The following is a 20579-nucleotide window of genomic DNA, read 5'->3' on the forward strand; positions in this document are numbered from 1 at the left end:
GACAGGTTTGTTAGTTGTGATGTCACACTGATCGGTATTGTGTAGGTTAAATATGAACTCTAATCATGTCTTCATTAAAACATGTTCATACATGAATACATGAAAGTAAAACTAGCCATTCCATGAAAGGGTGTTGTCAGAGTAATGACTATGAAGAAAATGAATGTAAATGACGATTAAGGGAAGATGTAACAAATCCCTCCTTCTGTGCACCCAGCACATCTTCTTTCACCCGATTCATTTTAAATCCACCTTCACCTTCACCTCCTCAGCCTCTCCAATCCAACAACAATGAAGTTCCAACTTACACTGCTGCTCATCTCTATGCTTTTCTCTGAAGGTAAGAAATGTCACATTGTGTGAGTGGAGTTTTAAATGGAATTCATTTGAACAAAACAGTGGTTGGTTTCGAGTAGATCCTTGGTGTATACAGGTAAGTTATTCTGCATTCATACACAATGATGGGTGGTGGTGGTGATGATCGATGTGAGTGCTAAAATCTAAAATCTAGCAATATCTCACCAATCAATCTATTACACTAATAGTAACTATTATTGCTACACTACTGTAGTGCTGAGCAAGGCATTATATCATGAGGGCTCACTGATGGCTTAATAAGAATTATATGGGTCAGAAACAATCACACACACACTGCGCTGAATAAACAAATGTGTTTGAAAAAGGCATTCCTTCCGAGAAGATAATTAAGCACTGGAGAGACTTCACCGATGTCCTCTAAAAATAGTTGATCCTTCTTACAACTTACTGAGTGGCAAATATTTTCCTGTACACAGAATGATGCGAAAAGTGCAGTAAAAATCAAAACCATGAAACCTAAATCGAAGCGCACTTTATTGAAATTTGATTGAAAAAGTTAATTTTTTTCTTTCTGGCTATGGTTACGCATAGAGCTACAGTTTACAATTAAATGAATGGGGGAATTATTATGGTTGCTCTGTTCATTAACCTGCAAAATATTTTTAAAAACAAATCTGGAAATGAATAGAAGTATAATGATACACGCCGGTCACAATTCGATTCATGATACTAGTTTCACGATTTTGATCTATCATTTAGGTTACAGACAGAAAATTACTCCAGAGCTTCCATTATGAGAAGTCAACAGTGCTGTGGTATAACAGCAAATAAACTGATGTGGAGGCAAATAAATTAATAAATAAATTTTAAAAAACCCTTATGTTCATATTGTGTTTGTTTTCTTTTTCTCTCTTTGCCTTTTAGCACTGTCACTGGTGTGTCAGTGCGTTTCTCCATTGGGATCTGTACGATGCCAAAGTACAGAGATAAACTGTCCATCCCAGTGTGCCAGTGTAACTCTCTTTACAGTAAAAGGTAAGTGCAAATTTTATAATATATATATATATATATATATATATATATATATATATATATATATATATATATATATATATATATATATATATTTTACACACACACACTTAAATTGTACTTATATGTTACATATGACATTGTAGGCCCTGGTGTATATTTTAATATATATGGGAAAATTTCACATACAATGGACTTTTGTCTGAAATGTTCTGTTTCACTGAAACGTTTGTGTACTACACTGAACATTTACCACATCTACCATTATTACTACATTATTACATAAGTACACTGCAGTTACTTCCTGGATTCTTCTTCAGAATACTTACACACCTTTATTAGGAACACCTGTGCATCTTCACATTCACGCAACTATCCAAACAACCAATCATGTGGCTGCTACAGGTCACAGGGAAGAACTGTGATCTCAGTGATCAGACCGGCTGGTTTGAGTATTTCAGAAACTGCTGATCTCCTGGGAGTTTACACAGAATTTGCACGGAATGGTGCAAAAAAAAAAACCCATCCAGTGAGCGGCAGATCTGCAGGTGGAAAGCCTTGTAGGTGAGAGAAGTCAGAAGAGGAAGGACGAACTGGTTCTTGCAGACAGGCAGGCTACGGTAACTCAAATAACCACTCTTTACAACTGTGGTGAGCAAAAAAGCATCTCACAACGCACTGGAGCTTGAATTGGATGAGGTACAGAAATGGCCAGACAGACCACAGTATAAGCAGCAATGTTCCCGCAGGGGAGAGGCGGGCCCTGCCCAACTGCATCGGTTCCGAGGGGTCTTGGGGATCAGAGCGCCCCTGAACCGCAATAGGGAACTTGATGGCATATTCAGCAGCACTGACGTTGCTGAGGCTTGCCGGCTGCTCAGAGGGTGGTCAAACACTCGCTTGAATTCCTCTACAAACCCAGAGTAGCTTGCGCCTTCCAGACAGCAGTTGCCCACAAGAGAGCAGGGTAATCTTGGCCCAATCAGACAGGAAGGAGGAGGGCTGCAAACAGAAGGGAACACTGGGTCAGGAAACCCGTCACAAGCACTAGGGTCACCCGAGAAGCGCTGCGGGGGAGGTAACCGAGGTTCAGAGGGGGCTCGAGACTCAGGAAGGGGCACAGAGGCTGCCGCAGAGCCCACAGCTGGGCAGAGATCTGCTGGGCAGCTGGGCAGAGATCTGGTGGATAGCTGCCAAGAGATCCGTTAGCAGCTGAGAGTGTTGGGCCATCAGGGTCTCCTGCTGAGCCAGGACGGCCTTGTGGCGTTGTACAGTGGACTCATGCTGGGCCATGGTGGGCCACGGTGGCAAGGAGCTCCTGAGTGTTCAGCGTTTCTGGGTTCATTGGGGCTTGGTTATTCTGTCAGGATCGATTGAGGGGGCTCGAACCCGGGTCTCTGGCGTGAGAGACGGACGTTTTGCCATTGAGCCACAGGGAGGCAGTAAACCCACGATGCAAACGCCGAGGTAGTGCACAAGAATATTTATTAAGAAGTCAAGAAAATAACACAAGGCCAAAAACGGGGAGAAACAAGAAGGTAATGGATCTCAAAAACAAAGACGAGGCAGGGGAACTGAAAACTGCCAAAAATGAAAAAGAGAAAAAGGAAAAAAGAAGAAAAACAAGGCAAGGGCGCTAGAAAAAACCACAGAGGATATTAACTCGAGAGAGGCGACAGAAAAGACAACAGGGGCTTAGGAAACAACAATAACCAAGCGGGGAACTAAGGCAAAAGGGACGACTTAAATACACAGAACGGGAACAAGACACAGGTGAAAGCAATGAAACCAATTACAACAAAGAAAACTAAGGCTGGGCGACATCTAGTGGGGAAAAAAAACATAACACAACAAAAAACACAGAAAAAGGACCAAAACTCTGACACTGGGCATTTGAAATCTGGCAAAATATTGCTTGCTCAATGTCAGTGAGATGATTGAGATTTTGTCTTCATGTTTTCCCCTAATTTTTTGGGGCAGATTTTCATATGACCATTTGCATCACCCATAGTTTAGCAGTCCAGTACCAGCAGTTGGTGCATTGTTATTGTTATATGGATTCAGGACAAGGTCTTTTGAATGGCAAGTTCAGTTAAAAATCCTTGTCAAATGGGACTTTCTATAAGACCAAAGTTATTTGCTGTTAAAGTTGATGTGAATCGAGTTACCACCGGAGTACAACCAGTCTTAAATATCATTTACAAGCATGCCGTTAATGCAGCCAGTGTTAACGCTAGCCCTGGCTTGCTGCAGACCACACTTGATAGTGTGTGAGGGAAACCCATGCACAAAACCACAAGCATCAAGCTAACAGCAGCTCTAGCAAGATGGGTGGCTACAGCTTGCAGGCCAGTTAACGTAGTGGAGGACGCAGGCCTGTGTGGCGTAATTCGGATCGCATCCGGTTAGGATTGGATTGCATCTGCACAGCATGTTTTCAACCTTCCCAAGTTCTCCCACACCACCCCATTGCTACGCTCCCTCCACTGGCTTCCTGTAGCTGCCTCTTCATGGAGTACTTAAATTAGCATGTTATTTAAGAAAATAATTCTTATGTTGTCAGTGTGTTTTTCATACTATATTTCCTCCCCAGCAGAGTTTTTTTTGGATTGATAGTACTCTTTGTCCGTGACCTAGTGAACCAGTATCAGAATGTATTTACTGATAGAGACTTTAAAGCACTTCTGTAAGTCGCTCTAGATAAGGGCGTCTGCCAAATGGTGTAAATGTAAATGAATGATGAAGATGACAGAGCAAAGCTAGTCGAGGAGCTGGGACATGCTATAGCCTAACTTCAGTATCCAAGACTAGGCCTACAATTTCTATAATTTTCTTTCTTATACTCCCACTTTTTTATACTTCAAGGGTTTCCTGCTCTGTTTATTTAATGTTTATCATTTATTTTCTAGAATCCTGTTTCCTTACCACATAGCACAGGGATGTTTTTGTGAGCCTTTATTTTTTTTCTCTCATGTCAGGGATCCAGGGAGTTGTCTGAAGTAATGGAAACTTGGTAAAAGTTGGACCTGTGTGGGTTTCTGGAATATCTTTGAGTTTGCCCTAAGTTATCTTTGGATTTTTAAATGCATAAAACAGGCATATCTTGTCTATCCCCATGTTTATTAGAGTATAACACTTGAAAAAATATCCATTTAGGGTCAATTTAGAAAAAAAAGTGTGATTAATTTGGGATTAATCACATTCCCATTAATCAATTTAAGATTAATCAATAAAGATGTTGCAGGTGAACTGTTCATGTTTCATGTAATGCCTTATCATTAGAATAACAGATTAGCACAGGCATAAAATTCATATGATTAATCCTGATTTAAAAAAAGTACAAGGGTGAGTCAAATAAAAACCTTATTATATCTTTGAATTTTGCATTGTTTATTGGAAATAGGTGTAACGTTTTAAAAATTCTTTAATGTTTCTGAGTTTTTTCCCTTTAAGGTTTTTTAAACTTATTTTTACTTACCCTTGAGTAATGATGTGTCTATGTCATATTTTCTAATCAAACTGGTATGTGTGATGTTTTATAGATGGCAAGAATTTGACGACGGCTTTAAAGACTTGTGGCGTGCCAGAACTGTGTTCAACTGAGAGTGTAAACCTGGGAGAAGTGAAAGTGACCCGCAACGTCAAATGTTGCAACACAACTCGCTGCAACACCGAAACACTGCCAGGTAAAACAAAATGCTTTTGAAGGATTGAATTTCAAAATTTCCATTTCTACTATCCTAGATTTTTTAAATCTTAAAGTCTAGCCACAAGCAGTGATCTGAGGGGGTCAATCACCCCTCACAAAGAGAGCCCAAGTGACACAGAACAATAAAAACGTTGCAGATGAACTGTTCATGTTTCGTGTATTGCCTGCTAAATGGCTAATTAGCTGATGGCAGGCAATGTTTTTGAGTCATCATTAGAATTTCAGACTGATGCAGTACACCAAACCTCAGCTCCATCAGCTTACAGTTGATGAGAAGCAGCTGTTCAAATGTACCAGCTGTTAAATGCAACCAATCCTTAAACATACTACTAACAAGTAAACAACTACTAATTTCATATTTAAAATGTATTTTAAAATTAAAAATGTAAAATAATTGTATTATTGGCAGTTGTTCATTATTTGAATGCTATATGTTTTTGTATTTTAGATTTGAATGATTATGAATGTTCTAAATATTGTTGGAGTAATGTTGGTTATTTTATTGCTCGGTTAAAGTTCTTCCAGAGCAGCGGGCCAATGGGAAGATGTGTTACAGCTGTAAAGATAATGACTGCTCACAAACAGTGGACTGTGTAGGAAATGAATTACACTGCATTTCTCAGAAAGGTGAAAATGGCTTATTTCTAATCTCTACATTTCATCTCCTCTGCAATTAATTTAAATTGTTGTGCATTTGAATACGTACAGTTGTTTTTTTTTAATTAAAGAATTTTTTTGTATCCCTTTATAGTTAAATTTAATGTTGTGGAATGTTGCAAACAAGTTTTTTTGCCCTTTATTCATTTTCTCTCTCTTTCTCTCTCAGTTACTGACCAAGGCAAGACACTGACCATGAAAGGATGTGCAGTCAAAAGTGCCTGCGATAATTCTGCATTATTAAACTTGCAGGGAATAGACTCTCTAAATATTCAGTGTTGTGAGGGGAATCTGTGTAACGGTGTTGAGAGCTTCACACTGAGTTTCCTCCTCATGTTCCTCTCTCTGCTCTCCTCCATCCTCTTCTACTGAACTCCGCTCATGAAGTAGCTCACTGAAAATCTAGAACACAAATATATATATTTTAATTTAAGGAGTCTAATGAAGAATTTTCTCTTAGAATCAGCTAGTGTCAGCTCTGCTGTATTGCTGTTTCATGTATAACTTATTTGTCATGTGTCCCACTTTACTGTCCGTGATGGTGACAGATATATAGATTCTGTATATAAAACCACATAAATCTAAATTACACTTGTGTTTGTATGGCAGTTAGGAGGGCTGTGAACAGAAATCCGCCAGGAAGTGGATTCATTATAAGCAAATTGCACAATAAAGAAAGCTACACCATTACATGTCTGCAGGAAGTTTATTCGAATATGTACTGTGCTGATATGAGGATACAGTAAGATCCAATCCAGGGACCATTTCCTCATATGTACTGAGCTTTTTACTCTCTGTACTGTGTTTAGAGATTGATATTTTTCCCTGTGTTATACTGCTACTGCAAAAAATAAATTATAAACTGTTACATTTTAGTAGTGCCTTTCTTTTATTCCTGATTTTTATTCAATCTGTTCATACTGGATTTTAGATTGGTTAGATTTGTACAGTACAATATCATAATATATCACCAATTTTACTCAGTCTACTGTGTTCATAGAATATTCAGCAGTGGTAATGATGGATTTGGAGATGATTTCTTTTAATGATTTAAATTTCTTTTTTTTTTTTTAAGTACAGACATATAAACAGAGGTAGAGTGAATAGAGTTTGAATTTTCGTAGAGAAAGTAATGAATTAAATTTTCAGAAACAAAGAGCCATAAATTAAACAGGAGATTTAGATAACATCTTGAAAGCTAATATTTGACCAAGCATGAGACAAAACGAAACTTACGGAGTAAACATGAGTTTAAACATTGACAGACAGCATTACAGTTTTAAGCACAGTACAGTTGGAGCATGGAACAGCTGAGCTGAGCTGTCCTTCTGTAATTTTTGGAGTGATGTCCTGTTCTTGGTGATGTCACTGTGGTGCACTATTTTCACCACTTGTTTTGGAGATCCTTTTATACCCCTCTCCTGATTGATTCCTTTCGACAAGTGAGATAGCATACATGCTTTGTCTCTTTGAGTACCATGGCTTCAGCAGTCAGATGAAACCAAGAAGATGTGAAGAAGATCCTACAGAAACAGCTGGTTAATCAGAATAATTTCACTGATGACAGCTGTTTGATAATTACTTTTGAACACGAGATTTACTTTTGAACATGTGACTGTTTCATTCTGAAGACAGCCATGTCCTCAATTATATGATTTCCTGGGAATTCCTGTGACTTGCAGGAATGAGAAACTTAAGGCCCCCACACACACATTCAAAGAAATGAAACTTAAGGTGTATGTCGGAGGTGTGAAATAAATCCCACCCTCCTTGTACACAGCCTATCATACTGTCATACATCACTATAAAACCCGGCTTCCTCTCAGAGCTTGCTCATATTTGAACCCTGCCTGCTTCACCTTCACGCCTCAACTTCTACAAAAAACACCAACAATGACATCTCAAGTCACACTGCTGCTCATCTGCATGCTTTTCTCCAAAGGTAAAGAAGCTCACATTTTGAATAGAGGAGAAGTAAATCACTTGGGTCAATAGTTCCTTGGTGTGTATAGTTTAATAATTGTGCAAGAGTTTCTTTTTTATTTTATATCAATAGCTTTTTTTTCATTTAACCTTTTTATTTTCATTCTCATTTCATTTTTTTGTCAGCACTGTCACTGACTTGTCATCAGTGTCTGCCATCAACGTCTGGAACATGTACCAGTGAACTGATAACCTGTTCAGATCAGTGTCTCTCTACAACCACTGCTGTGTACATGAGTAAGTTTGTGTGTGTGTGTGTGTGTGTGTGTGTGTGTGTGTATATACCCTATATATTTTACTGCCTGGATTTTTCCATATAAGTAATTTAGATGTATTGTGCGAGGAATAAAACATGGCAGAGTGGTTGATTATTTTTCCTTCAGTAGCATGCCCTGAAGTGTTTCATTCATCTTATAACACATATGTAACTGAAATAACTATCATTTAGCAAGATTTTCTAATCAAACTGCTATGTGGAATGTTCTGTAGGTGGTACAAAGGTTACAGATGTTAATATTAAGACTTGCGGACTGCCAGAACTGTGTGCAAGCGGGAGCCTAAACCTGGGAACAGTAAAAGTGACCAGCAATTCCAAATGCTGCAGCACTAACCTCTGCAACACAGAAACACTACCAGGTAAAACAAACGCTTAATTTCACATTAAACACTTACATTTTGACATTTAATCTTTGGCATTTCCTCTTTATCATTGTGTTGTATGCGTGATAGGGCAAAAGGCATATTTCTAATTACAGTAGATTACAGTAGATTATAGTTTATCTCCAAATGATCAGTTTACATATTATTGTAATAATTTTTGATGCCATATGAATGAGCAGTTTGTTTGATTTTCCTTCTCTGTTAAGCTCTTCCACAGCAGGCTCCCAACGGGCGAATGTGTTACGCCTGTGACACTAACAGCTGCTCAGCAAAAGTGAGCTGTGAAGGAGATGAAGATCGCTGTATCACTGCATCAGGTGAACTATATTTAACACTTACTGTAACAAGCATAGACAGTTTTTTCAGAACTGATATGTTTTATGAACCTAAAATTTACAGTTTTCCCTATTTGAGATGAAAAAATGTAAAAGTAAATTGTATATCTTTCTTTGTTGATTTGTTATTGCTTTGTAATCAAATCTGCAGGAATTTTAATAATGCAAAAAATGATTTTGTTGGATTGTATATGGATGAGCAGACCCTGATAGATTTATATTACTATAAAATTTATATTAAATAATACATTTCTTGACAGTAGAAAGTCTATGAATATGCAAATTGAAAACCCTTTAAGTACGAGTGATGCACTGGTTTCATTTGCATATTGAAAAAACAATGTTTTTTCCTGTATATTCACTTCAAATGTACACACATAGTGTCTTTTGATAGTGTCTTTTGCATAGAAAAAATATCTCAGTGTTTACTGGACAGTGCGCTCTTTGCTTGTCCCACCTGACTTCTCTATACGATCTCTCGGTGGGGCGGAACCTCGTAATCAACTGCCAGTCACTGAAACCGAAATGAACATGACTGACATCTCAAAGGCAAACATTACAGTGCCAGTCAGAAATTGTCAGTAAAGTGTACACTGTAAATATAAATCGTATGTATAAAATTATGAAATATACTGTAAGTATAGTTTGATCATTTGCATTCATTTTTATTTATTTATAGGTCTAGAGATTTACTTTCTTCAGTGAACCTGAGAAAAGTTGCTTATGAGGAGAAACTGAGAATTAAACAGGAGGCCAGAGCAGCAGATGAAATGGATAAAATAGAACATACCCAAATACTATATATATTAATAACACACACCCTTACTTCCCCTACTTTGAAAACCACCAGCCACCACTGATATGTATAGTATACACAACTAGGATATGTCAAGGTTACCACATTGCAGCTGAATATTATTCTATAACAGCACATTCTGACGTGTTTTATTCCTCTTGTACCACAGAAATTTGCCAACAAAGCAAAATGTAAACTCTTCTGTCTTTAAAATTTTCCCAGAACAGCTTTATTTCTGACTGTTACAAAGTGCTGACACTGGAGACTCCTTCCACAAAGTACAGAATGCTTCACCGAATGTGTGAAAATAAAGGAAACATGGACATGTTTGTAATTTAACCCTTTCTTAATTTACTTCTCTCTCTCTCTCTCTCTCTCTCTCTCTCTCAGTTCAACAAGGGAGCAACACTGTGTCCATGAAAGGATGTGTATCCAAGAGCCTCTGCATCGCGTCTGGATCATCAAGCGTACCAGGACTCGGCATATCGAAGGTGCAGTGCTGTGAGGGGAATCTGTGTAACGGTGCTGAGAGCTTCACACTGAGTTTCCTCCTCATGATCGTCCCTCTGCTCTCCTCCATCCTCTTCTACTGAGCTCAGAGCTGATGTAGCTCCTTTAAAGCTTTATCAACATGACATGCAAATACAGTTGTGAAAACTAGAAATAGACATAGAAATAGAAGTTTATTTTTGGTTGTTAAGATTTTTTTTGGTTTCTCTTAGCACTGAGTTATAAAATATACTTTTGTTTGAAAATCAATTGTGAAATAAAAAAAAGACATTAAACTTTAAACAGCAAAATCCATATAAATGGAGCGAAGTGAATGAAATGGAATAAACTTATCTCATGTCTCTAGATTAATTTTTTTTTGTCAAAATATCAAACTGCCCACCAAATACTTTCATTTTTACTACTTGTTATTATTACTATTGCTAAATGCTTTATTGTGAGATAATCAAACTGTCTCATGATGTGCATGTTCATTAAATTTATGTAATAAAAAAATATAAACCCTTCTCTGTATATATGCCAGATCTTACTTCTGCCATGTAGCATATCATTAATTATATATATATAATTTTATATATATATATATATAGACATTTATAAACACTTATGTACATAATTATGAGTAGGACTATGTCAGTAGGTGCATAAACATCCAGTTTGCCCAGTTAGTTTGTACAAGAAGGAAATTCTGACCGTATTAACCCTATTTATCCACACCACATTGGCTCCCTGTCATTTTTCTTTTATTTTGTTAAAAAAAAGAAAAAGAAAATGTTTGCTTGCCAAATGTAAGAGCTTTTCTGCTTTACAATGTTTAGCACAAACATCCTTGATTGACCAATCTAGTGTTCATATTTACTCAATAAATAATACGAAAACTACACTCACTGGCCACTTTATTAGGAACACCACTGGGGAACATAAAAGGTGTTCTGTGGGCGGAAATACCTTGTTGATGAGAGAGGTCCCAAGGGAATGGTCAGACTGTTTCAAGCTGACAGGGCGGCTACAGTATCTCAAATAAATAAAAAATAATTCAAATAATGACTCTTTACCTGCCCTGTGTCCATTCAGTGCACTGAAAAAAATAAAAATGGAGTAAGATTTTCTCAAGAAATGTGTTGTAAAATTTCCACATATTAAGTCCTAGTAAATTTAACTAAGCATGGCATCAAGGATTATTCTTATAAAATGTAAGCAAATTTAACTAGCATTAAAAAATTTTTTTTTTTTTTTAGTAAATTTTACTTAAATGAATTACATAAATCTCAAGATTGTAAAAAGTACACATCATCTAAAAGTTATTTCTTATTCTCATTTGGAAACATCTGATTTCGCAAATCATTTATCATTATTTACAACTTAATAGCCACTAACACCTTAAATACTTGTGATCAGAAGTAGAACTCCAATGAATACATGCACCTACATCAGCCTTCATAAAGTCTGAACTGGCAGAACACAACATGACTAAGTTGCAAACACACACACACACACACACACACACACACACAAACCATACACTTGACTGAGAAACACAAAGAACCAAGAAAAGGGTACTGAAACACATTGTCTTGCAAAACATTTCATAATACAATACCCTTAGACCTTAAAGCCAACACAAAGAAGAAACATTGAAAACAACTCATCCATAACACTCAGAATCTGCAAAAGCATATGCAAAATCGAGTTCAAAACCCACGCCCAGTGGAAAACAAGTAAAATATAAACTTCGGGTTTTAGCACCCAAAGTTTATATTTTACTTATTTACCACTGGGCATGGCTTTTGAACTCGATTTTGCATATGCTTTTGCAGATTCTGAGTGTTTTAGTGTGTGTGTGTGTGTGTGTGTGTGTGTGTGTGTTTTAATTTTTTGAATAATTATTTTCAGTGTGGCTATGGTGCCATTTTTGGCAAGGCTGTTTAGAGGTGTTTTGAAATTAAGTGCACAACCGACAGCTTGTGTGTCCCCATGAATTTTTTCTCATGAAAAACCCATGTGTTTTTCTCTCATTTGTTGGCTTGTTACATTATATTCACATGATATTCAGGCCTATAGTTTGACACTTCATCAGGAACTCAGCAGTATAGTAGCCAGCCAGCAATATAGTGGGTCTGATTCTGAAGGTCATGCTTTAGGCTAGTTTTCTGATGAGTTTTGCTAACTAGTTTGGATAGCAAGTGCTTAGTGATAAATTACCATAATGCTGTTTGAATATTGGTTGCTATGGTTGGACAGGTTACGTTGTAGCTGGTGTTGTAACATCAGCTGCCCGCTGCCAGCTGCCTGAGGTCCTATATGACAGGATTCTTCCAGTAATTGGGAACTAACTGCAGGTTGGAAATTAAGTTATGAATGGTGAACTGAAGAAACATTGTACCAAGCACTCCATAGGAATGGTCCAAGGAATCATTCGAACCATTTGTTTGGATTTGTTGCTTTACCCTGTCATACCTAATGTTCATAGAATTTAAAAAAAATCTCAGTTCAGATGTCACTTGCTGCTGTCGCTGAAATTGTGGCTCTGTATCAAGCATGTGCACAGAAAATAAATGACATTAAAGATATTAAAGACATTAAAGATGCTAGATGGTAAAAATCAAATGTAAGAGAGAAACAGCATCTCTGGCATCTTTAAATCTCAAAAATCTGAGTTGATGTATGTGTGAGAGCTGAAGAATCATTTCAAAGAACTGACAAGTTGAAATAGATTTCTTTCAAATTCACAAAAAAGTAGAACATGTGTGCAATAAATTCCATCCCCCATGCACCAACTTGAAACGGTGTAAAAAACTGTTTAAACATGCAGAACGTTCAACATCCCACGTAGTTTTTGGAACCAGATAGGCTAGTTTAGAAACTGCTGATCTCACACATACTGGTCTCCAGAGTTTACACAGAATGGTGTGAAAAAAGAAAAAAGAAACATTCAGTGAGTGGCAGTTCTGCAGGTGGAGAAGCCTTGTTGATGATAGAGGTCAGAGGAGAATGGCCAGACTGGTTTAGCTGACAGGAAGTCTACCGTAACTCAAATAACCACTCTTTACAACCACGGTGAGCAGAAAAGGATCTCAGAAAACACATGTTGAACCTTGAGGCGGATGGGCTACAACAGCTGAAAACCACATCGGGCTCCACTCCTGTCAGCTAAGAACAGGAACCTGAGGCTATAGTAGGCACAAGCTCACCAAACTGGACAGATGAAGATTGGAAAAACATCACCTGGTCAGATTAATCTTGATTTCTACTGCAACGTGCAGATGGTGTTGGGTCAGAATTTGCAATCAACAGCATGAATCCATGGACCCAACCTGCCTTGTGTCAACAGTTCAGGCTGGTGGAGGTGGTATAATGGTGTGGAGAATGTTTTCCTGGCACACTTTAGGCCCTGAATACCAATGGAGCATCATTTGAATGCCACAGTATTGGCTATATGAGTATTGTGCTGACTATTGTGCATTGACCACCTTGTGCATCTCATTACAATTTAACCATCTTATAATGACTATTTCCAGCATGATAATGCGCCATGTCACAACGCACAAGTCGTCTCAGACTGCTTCCATGAACAAGAGAGCTCAGTGTACTTCAGTGACCTCGCCAGTCAGCGGATCTGAATCCAATAGAGCCGCTTCGGGCTTGGTAGAACGCAAGATTTGCAGCATAAATGTGCAGCTGACAAATCTGCAGCCATTTTGTGATGCAATCATGTCAACATGAACCAGAATGTCAAAGGAATGTTTCTAACATCTGGTGGAATCCATGCCATGAAGAGTTGAAGCTGTTCTGAGAGCAAAGGTGAGCCCCTACCCAGTATTAGTATAGTGTTCCTAATAAAGTGGCCCGTAAGTGTATGTGTGTGCGTGTTGTTATATATATAGATTGTTCAGTTTACTTTGCTTGCCAGCTAGTGACTAATCAGTAGTTTTCCTTGATGTAACATGATCTGATGCTTGCAAGATATGAAAAGATGAAAGGTTATGATTCGGTCATACAAATTTCTCATGAGATCAGATTTCCTTAAAAACACAATCACACAATCACACAATCCTCTATTCCTTCTTTCTCTTTTTTCCCTTCTAACAATTTTTCCTGACTTTCTTTCATTCTTTCCTACTTTCCCTCTTTTATCCAAGTCAGAGAGAGAGAAAAAAACAATGCATTTTAATGCAGTTTTTAAGTTTTAAATTCCAATAACCAAAGAAACAACTTGCAATTTTTTGAAGATTAAACTTAGCAATAACTCGGTGTTTTTGTTATGACCGCTGTGTAATACTCATACAGATTATTATTGTATCAGAATGAGTATTGTATATTGACTGTAAAGAACAGGAAATTCAGTACTGAAGTGTGATGACACAGAAATGCATCAGTATTATGGGTCATTTTTGGTCACATTTAGTCTATTTTTTTTTCACAGCAATAATGAAAATCCATATGAAAAAGCAAAGATTAGATTTTTTTCCCTGCAGAAATAGCATTAAACCTGTACTTAGGCTTATAGTAATAGAAAAGTGATGTGTATGTAGACAACACTGAACAATTCCAAACACTGCACAACATTATAATGTTTTTAGGTGGGAGTTGACATTCAGAGAGAGAAAGTTAAGCTCCTTCCCTTTCCAGGAAACCAGATTAACATATGTTTTGGGAATCTGGAAGAAACCTCTCCCCCCATACACACCCCTTCATGCCAGGCTTCTTCTCAGAGCTTACTCACATATTAACCCCGTCTGCTTCAGCGTCACACCTCAACTTCTACAAAAACACCAACAATGATGTCTCAGGTCACACTGCTGCTCATCTGCATGCTTTTCTCCAAAGGTAATGAAGCTCACATGGAGCTCATTTCAGAAAATCAGTTGGTCAATAGCTCCTTGGTGTGTATAGTTTCATTACTGCAAGCTTTTCATGGTTTTTCTTCATGCAACTGGCTCTCTTTTTCATTTTCTTTCTCTTTTTTTCTTTAGTGCTGTCACTGACTTGTCAGAATTGTGTGTCCTTATTATCTGGAACATGTGAAAAGACAGTATGTCCAGATCAGTGTGCCACAGTGACCACTTCTGTGTACAAGAGTAAGTGTGCGTGTGTGTGTTTAAATAAATACAGTTTTACTTTCTTATAAATAAAATGCATACATACTGTTGTGACACCAGGGGACTATGAAGGCTACACACACACACACACACACAAAGACATGAAGGAGGCAGCAGGCTGGGTCAGACAGCGGTGAGGTCGCGCAGCAGCAGAGGTTCTTCTTCCTCGCAGAGAGAGAGAAGTATTAGTGAAATAATAGCTCTCACTTACCATCCTCCCCGTAGACACTCTATATGTACTAACTATGTACTGTACACACTGTACATTTAAGGAATAAAACACGACAGGATGGTTGATTATCTTCCTATAACAGCACGAACTGAAGTGTTTTATTCACCAGCCTCTCTGGTCTGGTGTTGAGTTGAAGTTAATAAAACATTAAAATGCAGCTTGTCATGTTACAGATTAAGCTGCAAAGCATAAACCTCTGTCCTCTGTCCTGAAGTGGTGGAAAGTGGAAAGATCCAGCTTTGACTATTCCAAAGCACTGACACTGGAGACTCCTTCCATAAATGTTAAATAAACATACAGTACACATCACCATATAATGATAATACACTTTTCTTTGCTAAATAACAGCACATTTTAATCAGTTTATTAATAGTCTTAGGTTATGCTGAACGTCCACCCTACAAGTCCCTCTGAATGAGCTGTTACAGAAAATTAAGCAACACCTTCTTACCAGTCAGAATCGAGAATTTTACAACCCTGTGGTATAATAATAAGTAACTAGGTTTTGATGGTACATATTGTTTTATTTAATAAATCCTAATATTAGTGAGTGCCCTTTTAATATGATGTGACCGCATCATTGGCACCTAATTTAGATGGTGTTAGCAATATACTAATTTAATTCCCATGACTGAAATATTGCAGTGCTACACAGTATCTAAAGTCCAGGCTTTGAAAACTTTGATTTTAGATTCCCTAATCCAAAGAGAACAAAATATGTTGTAGTTTAATATATTTTTTTTTAAACACAGATGTAAACAAGTAGAACTCAACAAGTCCAGTCCTTCTTGTTACTAATTTGTATGCCTCAAATACCCTTAACATGTACTGTAAACAGGAAGGAAGCAATTGAAGAAAAAAACATTTCAGACATTTGACCTTTCTGTGACCTTGGCCCTGATTGGATCAATTCCAAAATCTAAACAGTTCGTCTGCTGGTTGCAGTGATCATTCCACATTCCACCATTCCTGTTGTAGTGATTTTCCATAATAATAATAATAATAATAATAATAATAATAATAATAAAGGGACATAAAGGCCACTGGATCCTGAGAATGGCCTCAGATCACCAGAGCAGTTGTGTATCTAACCCAGTTAAAATGGAAGACAGAATTAACACAGTGAGATGAGAAGATGCTTATTTATCATGACTCTACTGTTCAGCAGTGTTGAGGAGCAGTATCAAGTATCAACGCTATAACATTAACTCATTAACTTCCTGTTTTAGTAGCTGAACTAATTTTCAAAATAATGTAGGTTTTCCAGCAACGAGCTACTTTTTCCACCAAGAAAAGTTATAACACATTACACCGCTATTTCTCTCCACTACACTACTGACTACTGACTGTCCTGCTGTCCTTTTCCTCTCGCTGTCTGACACAAGGTGGAGCTGTGACACCAAAGAGGTCAGAGAAACACTGGTGTATGGAACTAGGAATTATAAACAATCCATTCTATTATTATTATTATTATTATTATTATTATTATTATGCATACATTGTGACCAGTATATCCATTATCTTTAAGTGTCCAAATATTTTTGGGGCCATATATATAGTCCTGTGCAAATGTCTTAGGCAACCTAGTTATTTTTAAATACAACATTTTGTCTTAAATGATTATTTTATGACTTCTGCATTATTGGGTCAATAAAAAAAATTTATTCCAAACATTTCTTTTCCAACATAAAATTAAATGTTACAGGAAAACGTTTGTATGGCAGTAAAGAAAGCAACGTATTATATAATACACCACTTCTCAGACAAAAATCATAATAAAGTCTGTCTGTTTATCTGCGAAAACAGAAACAGGTATGACGGTCAGAGTCTCCAGAAGAACTGTGGCAGATTCTCCAAGATGCTCAGAAACACTTACCAGCTCATTTCCTTATAAAACTGCACAAAGTGTACCTGAGACGACCGATGCATTTTAAATAGCAAAGGGTTATTTAATACTGACTTTGTTTAGTTTATTATTGTTTATTGTTTTTAATAGTGGATTTTTTATGTACAAATGTTTAATTTCATTATTTTGAAGGCATCTTTGTTTTATAGCATTTCTTTGCATGTGCCTAAGACTTTTGTACAGTACTGTGTATATATATGTGTGTGTGTGTCTCTGTGTATTTCTATTTATATATATATATATTTAGGTAGCATTTCCTTGCTGATTCAATCTGGGTGAAAGAAATGACAGCAGAACATATCTGAGCTACAGAGAGCTCCCTGATATTGACAGCACAACTATCTAACAGCAGAATGGGAAATAAAAAAAATAGTAATGAAATGAAATGCTCGGTGGTTCAGACACACCACCTTGTTGAGTCACACCAGAGAATGCTTAGCCATATTTAATTTTGTTACCTTTAATGCTCAACTTTTCTTCCGTTATATGAGTCGGAATCACGTAAACACTCTGTTATTATTAGGCAAAGCCATCAACGTATCCAAATCATATCGAATATAATTATTGTCTATAGTAACACCACTACTATTCTGTACATGTATGTCTGATTTTTTAATCCCACTGGTATGTGGAATGTTCTATAGGTGGCACCAAGGTTCAGGATTTTAATATAAAGTCTTGCAGCATGGCAGACGAGTGTGTAAGTGGCAGCATGAACCTGGGAGTGGTGAAAGTGAGAGTCAATTCCAAATGCTGCAGCACTGACCTCTGCAACACTGAAACACTGCCAGGTAAAACATAACGCTCTTGGAACTGGCTCAGTCTTTTATTTTTATCATCCATTTTATTTAAACCTTATATAGTTTAAATTTCACATTAAAAGCGTACAATTTTTTAAAATGTAATCTTTGGCAGTTCCTCTTTTTCGGTGTGTTGTATGCCTGGTGAGTCATAAGACATGTTGGAATTTTGTAATCTAACTACAGTAGATTATAATTTACCTCCAGATTAGCTGTTTTATATTATTGCAGTAATGAGACACAGTGAGCAGTTTGTTTGATTTTATTTCTCTGTTAAGCTCTTCCACAGCAGGCTCCCAATGGGAGAATGTGTTACACCTGTGATGCTAACAGCTGCTCAGGAACAGTGAGGTGTAGAGGAAATGAAGATCGCTGCATCAGTGTATCAGGTGAACTTGATCATTTCTGCTACGGGTGTAAGCTAATGTCATATGAATACATTATTCAGAATGAACATACAGTATAATGTGTTCTAAACTCTCTCTCTCTCTCTCTCTCTCTCTCTCTCTCTCAGTTAAACAAATAAGCAAAACTATGTCTCTGAAAGGATGTGTATCCAAGAGTGTCTGCGCTGTGTCTAGCTCAACAAGTATGGCAGGAATCAGCATATCACATTTGCAGTGCTGTGAGGGGAATCTGTGTAACGGCGCTGAGAGCTTCACACTGAGTTTCCTCCTCATGATCATCCCTCTGCTCTCCTCCATCCTCTTCTGAGCTCTCTACTGATGGAGCAGCTCATTTTATTGGTTTGCCTTACTGTTAACTGTGGTATAGTGCCATTCCAAGCAAATGTATCAGTCATGTCTTTCACTATTCTTTTTTTCGGAAATCAATGAAGAACTCAAAAAGACTTTAAACCGTGAGCAGCAAAATACACACAAATATAGAAACTATTAGTAAACTGAATTTTTTATTTTTATTTTTTTTAAATTGCAGCCTGCACATGAAATGCCTTATTTTTTATTATTATCAAATCTTTTATTGTGAGAGAACCAAACTGCTTTGCGGCTGAGATGTTTATTCGGTTTATAATAAAAGAGCATACAGTACATTCTTGTGTGTGTGTGTGTGTGTGTGTGTGTGTGTGTGTGTGTGTGTGCGCGCACTTGTGTATGTGAGCGCTTGTGTGTGGCAGCTGAGTCAAAAATGGTTTAAATGGAAGAATGAAGGATTTGGGGTTTAATGGTTGCTTTTGGGTTGGAAGTTTGGGTTTTGTGCAGATGAATGAGGTGTTTTGGGATTGTGATTTAGGTTTTGAGAAAATGGGGTGATGTTCAGTAAAGTGTGTTACAGCTTTTTAGAAAAACTATAAAAGTGCTAGAAACAAAAACAAAGGCTGAGGTCTTCGGTAGATATCATCCATAAATGCAATTAGGCACTCTATATTTTAGGTGTATGGACCAGTTCAGGATTTATGATATTAATTCAGGAATGATATTCCACACACGGGGCTGTTTTTACGTCTCTGACCCAGAACACTGTATGCTGTTTCTCACTGAGATGGCTGCTATTCATTTGACATCCAGCCTCCTGTCCATTTAATTTGCGAAGCTTTATTTCATTGGTTTTGACACAAAGTACATAAACATTTGCAAATTAAGTTGTAGAGATACAAAGTGCTGCTGGTGGTAGAAAATCAGCAAAAAATGTTTGCAAGAATTTTGAAGAATGTGTTCACTGAATGCATTTGTGTGGAAATGTGAGATGGAAAATACGAAAACTACAAATAATTAAATGAATAAATCTAAATGAATAAATTAAGACTTTCAATAAATAATTCATATTTAATTAATGTGAAAGAAAAGCTATCAATACATGTCTGACTTAAATATCAGTAAATAAGTATATAACATCAGTCTACTATATTTCTTAGGAATGCCACTGAAACAAATTTTAGAGTGAAAGACTGCACTTTTGTTTTTCAGCCAAAAAAAAAGGCTTAAAGTCTTTTGAGTAGTTAAAAAAAAGAAGAAGAAGATTAAATAGGTGTACAATGAAGTTTCAAATCTAACACTTTAGAAGTGATTTTAACGCTAATTATAATTGGACAGCGATTTAATGCTGTTTGTTTGCTTTCTTCTTGGTCACAAACCGCAAGGGCCATTAGACAAGAGATCTGTAAAAGGATTATATTGAAAATGTACTGTTTTATGCTTCTTATTACTCATAGTGTTTACCTGCCTTTCCTGCTGTGGCTCTTGGGGAAAAAGTTTGAACAGGTCTGGACAAAACAATAAAAATGTATTTACCATCAGGTCCACAGGGAGCACCATTGTGCTAAATGTGTGAACAGCTTTGAAAAAAATAAACTTGGTCGTAATTAATACTTCTCAGCAGTTGTTAAAAACTGTATGAGAAGCTGTACAAGGAGTCCAACCAAATCTGAGCTACTTCAGTTTCTTCTATAGTCGTTGTTCTTTCAGCTGCTCCAGTTAGGGGTCGCCACAGCAGATCACTGGTCTGATATTTGACTTGGTACAGTTTTTACACTGGATGTCTTTCCTCAGTTTTATCCAGGCTTAGGATCAGCACTGAGAGCGTA

The 20579-nt window shown here is 37.2% G+C and overlaps 2 protein-coding genes across 2 annotated transcripts; both read left to right on the forward strand.

The window, feature by feature from the left end:
- Positions 1 to 200: 200 nt before the first annotated feature.
- Positions 201 to 6561, forward strand: LOC113530872 (urokinase plasminogen activator surface receptor). The gene is made up of 5 exons (XM_026921236.3): positions 201 to 340; positions 1243 to 1353; positions 4893 to 5036; positions 5576 to 5686; positions 5886 to 6561. Exons 1-5 carry the CDS (start codon positions 292 to 294, stop codon positions 6086 to 6088), a joined length of 618 nt encoding a protein of 205 aa, XP_026777037.1. The 5' UTR covers positions 201 to 291; the 3' UTR covers positions 6089 to 6561.
- A 964-nt stretch (positions 6562 to 7525) lies between these two features.
- On the forward strand, positions 7526 to 18974 carry LOC113530918 (urokinase plasminogen activator surface receptor). Its single transcript, XM_026921317.3, has 10 exons — positions 7526 to 7658; positions 7826 to 7936; positions 8189 to 8335; positions 8566 to 8676; positions 9881 to 10080; positions 14746 to 14827; positions 14974 to 15078; positions 17882 to 18028; positions 18316 to 18426; positions 18552 to 18974. The coding sequence occupies exons 1-10, from the start codon at positions 7610 to 7612 to the stop codon at positions 18749 to 18751; spliced, it is 1263 nt and encodes a 420-aa protein (XP_026777118.3). The 5' UTR covers positions 7526 to 7609; the 3' UTR covers positions 18752 to 18974.
- The last annotated feature ends 1605 nt before the right edge of the window (positions 18975 to 20579 follow it).

The sequence above is a fragment of the Pangasianodon hypophthalmus genome, chromosome 16 (assembly GCF_027358585.1).
Source record: "Pangasianodon hypophthalmus isolate fPanHyp1 chromosome 16, fPanHyp1.pri, whole genome shotgun sequence".
Classification (NCBI taxonomy): Eukaryota; Metazoa; Chordata; class Actinopteri; order Siluriformes; family Pangasiidae; genus Pangasianodon; species Pangasianodon hypophthalmus.